Below are 6,322 nucleotides of genomic sequence, written 5' to 3'. Positions count from 1 at the left end.
CCTAGACTAAACTATAATGGGTTCTTCTTCAACAAAAACACAAGACTTGTTACTTCTCTTACCGCCTTTAATATTGCTCGATAACGTTGTGGCACTTCACAAGAAACCCCACTGCCCCGCTAAACTCATATCAATACCTGAGAAGTCTTTTGTGATTGGCTATAGGAGGGATTTATTAGCATATATGGAACCTTCGAATCATTTACTTGGAGAAAACGATCTCTTATTTTAAATATCACCTTAAAAGGGGTTAAGGTTGGGTTTTCCATTCTAACTAAGAATTAATAGGTTCTTCTTCAACAAAAATACAAGGCTTGTTATTTCTTTTATTCCTTTTGATTTTACGAACTTCTGCCGGTACTACAATTACATGTGGCACTTTACAAGAAACCTCACTCCCCCGCTTAACTCATATCAATACGTAAGAAGTCTTTTGCGATTGGCTAGGAGCCGCTTATTAGCATATATGGAACTTTCGAATCATTTACTTCGTGAAAACGATTTCCTGTTTAAAATATCACCTTAAAGGGGGTTAAGGTTGGGTTGTTCAGTCAGCATAAAATAAGGAGAGCAAAGAGAGAGAACAAAGTATTGGCTTCTAAACAGAATTTAGACAATGAGAGCGAGGAAGGTACTAAAATAACAGTTACGCTTGAAAATCATGTCAGATCAATTAGTCGATCTACCGAACCGAGGTGTTGAGCTTTTTTTATTGGCTAAACTTTGCAATAAATTATTTATGAATGTATGATTACAAATTAAAAACGCAATACGTGCTGAACAGCAGAAGTTACAGCAACAGACAGACAGTTAAGAGTTACTAGGAGATATTTCATACCATTATCATTGTTCGAATTTTTATCGTTAACATTTCCCTTAAATTTTCAGTTAATAAATTTTCCCCTTGCATGAACGAATACTTTTGTACTTCTCCTGCCCACGCCCCTATGACGTTTCTAACGGTCCGCGGCCGGGTTTTATCCCAGGCAAACTCTTAGAATACGTCGCCTATGCTGTCATTTCTCGCACTCATATATTAAAACCTTCTCAGAGTGCTGGAGCACACTGATAGTCATGATATATGATATATTCGCGAGCCAAAAGCACATTTTTGCGATCTACGCCCGTACAAAAGAACATTTTATAAGTCTTTTAAGGGCTTTTTTGGTAAACAATTACTGCTAAAAATGAAAAAGAAAATCGGGTTGATAGCACAGTACGCGTTAGACATAAACATGGTGACATCAAAGTATAGCCAAAAACTGCACGAGAAATGCGTAGACCTGTCATGTAGCTACGGTGAGAAAACGATTCTCGGAAAATATAATCGAAAATACGTGCTTAACACCATTTTTAAACAGGTGTGTGAAATGTTATCTTTAGCAATAAGATCATAAAGTACACAATTTGGCAGGTAAACACAGGAAGCGGGGTAGAAGCTGCCTGCCGTTAAGCAATTAACAGGCTTAACAGGAAAATATGAGGCAAAAATAAATGCCTGCTATCATGTGTGCATGAAGCAGCCAGTTTTCATATCATTTACTTCTCGATCGAAATAAAAAAGGGAAGTTCTAAAACCAGGAGTCTGCTGTCGGCAAACGGAAACTAGCAGGTTCTTACTCAACAAATAGACGAGGCTTGTTCCTTCTTTGACTTCTTTTAATTGTTACGAGTGTTGGTTACAATTTTATCGCTCGATAACGCTGTGGCAATCATTTTTATAATGACCAGAGTGACTTAAACGCTTTAAAACTCATATCAATGCTTGAGTAAGTCTTGTAATTGGCTAGGAAAAACTCATTAACATTGAACCTTCGAGTTATTTACTTTGTCAAATCGATTTTCTGTCTTAAATTTCACTTTCAAGCTTGGGTTCAGTTGTCCAGTCAATATAAAACCAAGGAAAGCAAAGAGAGAGAACAAAGAATTGGTTTCTAAACCAAATTTAAACAATATCACAATATCATACAGTAACCACTGAAGAGCATCCACTTTTATAGCCCGCGCGAATGAAATCGGACGAAGGACTTTTCTGGAAGTGTATAACCTCTGTTGCTTGCATTTTCATCGCTTAACAGTATATGTAAATACCAGGATTGTATTTTTTAAGAAGTTATTATTATTATTATTATTATCATTATCATCATCATTATCATTATCATTATCATTATCATTATCATTATTATTATTATTAAATTCTTCACTAGTATAGAGCTGTTAGTTCATTCTAATGTGTTCAAAACGCTTATTTGAAAACGTATCTTGAGTTTGCGTCAAGATAGCAAAAATTGACAACGCCAGGCCAAGAACATTTTTAATGTGGCTCTTAGGCCCAGTTCAAACCTCGAATTTCACATGTGCTGAACTTAATTCCTATTTTAGTCAACTAAAATAGTTAAATAGGGCATTCGATTCAAACGTCGAATTTAACTCTCAGAACTCTGCCGAATTTATTTCTGTTCGCTGTCAATATTCCCAGTAATATAATAATAATTTACTACAATTCATGCATTAAATTCGGCAGATGTGAAATGCGACGTTTGAATCAAAAGTCGACCCTAAGTCGAATCTTCGACTGTTTCGGTCGCAGATACGGCAAACGTCGCATTCAGTTTAAACAGTCGAATTTAACTGATTCAAACGTCGCACTTCACATGTATTTAACTCTCGCGTTAAGTTCGGCACATGTGAAATTCGACATTTGAACCGGGCCTTAGCCACACGTGGAAGTGTAAAAGAGTCATCAGGGAGTCTTGTGGTCGAGAGCCCCGGGTCGAGAGCGCAGGAAATTTCCTCATCTACGAACGATAACAGTTTATCCCACTACTGAAGTTTTGTCTCTTCTTGGTAAAACGTTTGAAACAGTTCCAAGGCTGGATCGCCCGCCATTGTCTGTCGCCTTCTGTACATTGCAGTATATGCATCGTGGCCATCAGTTAAGTTTCAAACGTTTTAAACTTTAATTTTTGTCCCCTTGCGAGGCCTTGGCACAATAATTGTTATTAAAACCGACATGGCTTAAACTTCCTGAGTGGCTTAAACTTCCTTTTAACTTTTTGGTTTATGTATTTTTTTTGCAATGGGCGAACGGCGTACATGCCACAAAAACATGCGGTTTTTTTCTTTGCTTAAGTTCTTTTGACGAAGTAAACATTACTGTCAAACCTTGGGGTGGCGCTGAAAATTCAACAGATGTTTATAATTGTCCGTTTTATTCCTTCCTTTTTTTCGGCATAACCTCTCCTATTAGTGGTTCTGCAGTAATTAAGAGTTGTTAGTTGTACACTTCTACTTCACCTACCTACGCCCCCAATAACGTTTCTAATAATCCATCCCTGAGTTTTATTTACCGCCTAACCTTTAACAATACGTGGCCTATGCTGTCATATTTCTTAGTCATGCCAGACTTAATCCTCAGTTAAGTACGCCAACGGCAGTCGTGGTGATTTTTTATTCGCGAGTGTTCCATGTACCTTTAAATCTTAACATATTCAGTCAAAAGCACATTTTTGTGACTTACGCCTGTACAAGAGAACATTTCATGAGTCTTCTAAGACCTTTTCTATAATTACTACTAAAAATACATTGATAGTCATGATACATTTATTCGCGAGTGTTCCACGAACCTCGCACTCTTAACTCTTCAACCAAAACCACATTTTTTGCGACCTACGCCTGTACAAAAGAACATTTTATGAGTCTTTTAAGAGCTTTTCGGTAATTATTGCTAAACATGAAACAGATAATCGGGTTGATAGCACAGTACGCGTTAGCCATATAAATTGTGACTTTAAAGTATATCCAGAAACTACACGAGAAATGCGTGGAACTGTAGTGATACAGTAAGATTAAAGATTTGATAGAGCCTGGTAACCAGCAAAGCACGAACACTGTTACGATAGCAATGGACATTTGAAGCACGTTTCTGTTTATTCTGTCCCGGTGTTGCTGACTGTTGGCGGAGTGTTCACCTGGGTGTGCCTGTGTCTTGAGCTTGATAACAATGATGGAGTAAAGAATGACTAGCAACAGCACAGGTATGTATGTAAACAGAATGTTGTAAGCTAGTACGAAACTGGCATAGGATGAGGACACTCCGAATGCTTTCTTCCATTCCACAACACACCTGGTTCCCTCTGGGTATTCAACGAGCTCGTAAGTGAACAAGGCTGGCGAATTAACCGCTGCGGCAACTATCCATGTAGCGAGAATGAAGAAGGGACACAGCTTGGATCTGATGAGTGGGGAACGGAGTGGAAACACCACGGCTCCAAAGCGATCCACTGCTATCAGAATCAGATTCTGAATCGAAACGACAAAGGAAACGCTACCAAAGAAAGGGACAAGCTTACACAAGGCCTGACCAAGCTGACCACCGATAAGAAACGAGTTGGTGTGCAAGTGTGACAGGTTCCAAGGTATCATGAATATTGGAAACAGCAGATCAGATGAAGCCATGTTTGCGATGAAATAATTTATCGGTTTTCTTAAGTTCGGCGTTTTATAAACGATCATAACAATGAGAGAATTTGCGACCAGTGAAACGATGAAGATCAGACAGTAGGTAACGGTTCCTCCGATTTGCCACGCAGTGGAATTTAAGCAGCTCCAAGATCCGCTGGATCCGTTCGCCGTTGAGTTCATGCTGAGTTTTGCGACGTATCTACAGAGTCGTACACATGCAGTCAAGTAACTTTGAATTACTGCTCTGTATTTATAAATTGCGTATGCTGTTTGAGTGGCAGAACTTTTATTGACAATTGCAAGCCCCCTGCAAAGCAACAGCACAGCTGTCCTCTGAGGCCTTCAATAAGTGAGTTTGTTAATGTTCCGGCATTATCCGCCAACCGACCTTTTGACAGAATTGAAACAGTGGGGTATTAAAATGTTATAAACCATCCAGAACACTTCATTTAGGTAACGTGGTTGTATTAAGAAATCGATTGAGAAGATGATTAAACATGTGTGTTTTAACACATTAAAGAATGATATCTTTGGTAGTACCATCATCAACTACACAAGTTTGACAGTTAACCACAGGAAGCAGAGGCGAAGCTGCCTTCAGGCCATTAAGCCCCGGCTTAACAGGTGAATATGAGGAAAAAATAAGGTGCATATTATCACGTGTGCATAAAACATGAAGTTTTTATAACATTTACTTCTCGACCGAGCTAAAATGGAAAAACCAAAAGTCTGCTGTCGGCAAAGAGAAACTAGCAGGTTCCTGTTACCATATTCAGTACTTGTTGGCTAAAGCTCTTTTTTTCGATAACGTTGTGACACTTCATTTATATAGTCTATATATAATAGCGATTACTACTTTTAGGGTTCGAAGAGGGGCGTTTAATGACGGGAGTCATTTAAAAGAGAAAGGACTGAGTTTATTGTCATTTATGTAACAACCTAATTTTCAAAACTAATATGCTTTCGGCGAAGATATAAACAGAGCTTATGAAGAGCGGAATATCCTGTCATCATCAACGCCTAATTAATGATGGGGATGGTTTGTCGTGCATTGTTTAAATTTTGCCTGAGACGGGACAATCTTCAAAAGCGCCGCCGACAAAATTTTCCCCCTGGCAAAAACTAGACAAAATCGATTAAATATACTAAAATGTGTTTTTCTTGTCAATTATTGTAAAGCCATTATTCTTTCCATTAACAAATGCAAGTGTTGTTAGTTGATGTGCCAATTTGAAAATACGCATATTCGATCATCAACTACACTATTTGATAGCATACAGGAAGCACTGAGGGGCATAGCTGAATCCCAGGCTAAACGTAGGAATTTGAGGCAAAACTATAAACGCATGTTATCACGTGTGCATAACACATGCAGTTTTTATGCATTTACTTCTCGATCGAACTTAAAATAGGAGGTTATAAAACAAACGTTCTTCCTTAAACAAAAAGATAAGGCGTACGTGTTTCTTCCGTTAGTCTTTGACTGCTTTTAATTGCTACAACCTTCAGTATTTCTTTACTACAATTCTTGTCTCTCGATAATGTTGTGGCATTTTATCTTAAGAATGACCTGAAAAGCCACCCGCGTAACTCATATCAATGCAACCATTAGCCCGTCATGACGCGCTGCTCCCGTCCTAAAAGCGTGACGTAACGTTGATAGAGTACGCCTTGATCTCATATACCGCCAGTTATAATTAAACATCAAGGTCAAACGATTTCTACTGCAGAACTTTCGCACTCTATTCTGATCAACGGATGAGCAAACTCGATGTGTCCTTCCTCATGCAACCACCTTTTCTGGCTTACAAGCGCGACGTCAGTTTAAGGAACATGATGGTCTGTTCCACAGATGACG

At 38.6% G+C, this 6,322-nt stretch overlaps 1 protein-coding gene across 1 annotated transcript; it reads right to left on the bottom strand.

Annotated features, from left to right (window-relative positions):
• Window positions 1–3,420: 3,420 nt before the first annotated feature.
• Window positions 3,421–4,644, bottom strand: LOC140944998 (RYamide receptor-like). Its single transcript, XM_073394114.1, has one exon. It carries the CDS (start codon window positions 4,642–4,644, stop codon window positions 3,670–3,672), a length of 975 nt encoding a protein of 324 aa, XP_073250215.1. The 3' UTR covers window positions 3,421–3,669.
• Window positions 4,645–6,322: the final 1,678 nt, after the last annotated feature.

This window comes from Porites lutea, chromosome 7 (genome assembly GCF_958299795.1).
Source record: "Porites lutea chromosome 7, jaPorLute2.1, whole genome shotgun sequence".
Lineage (NCBI taxonomy): Eukaryota > Metazoa > Cnidaria > Anthozoa > Scleractinia > Poritidae > Porites > Porites lutea.
This window is presented reverse-complemented; position numbering and strand designations above follow the sequence as displayed.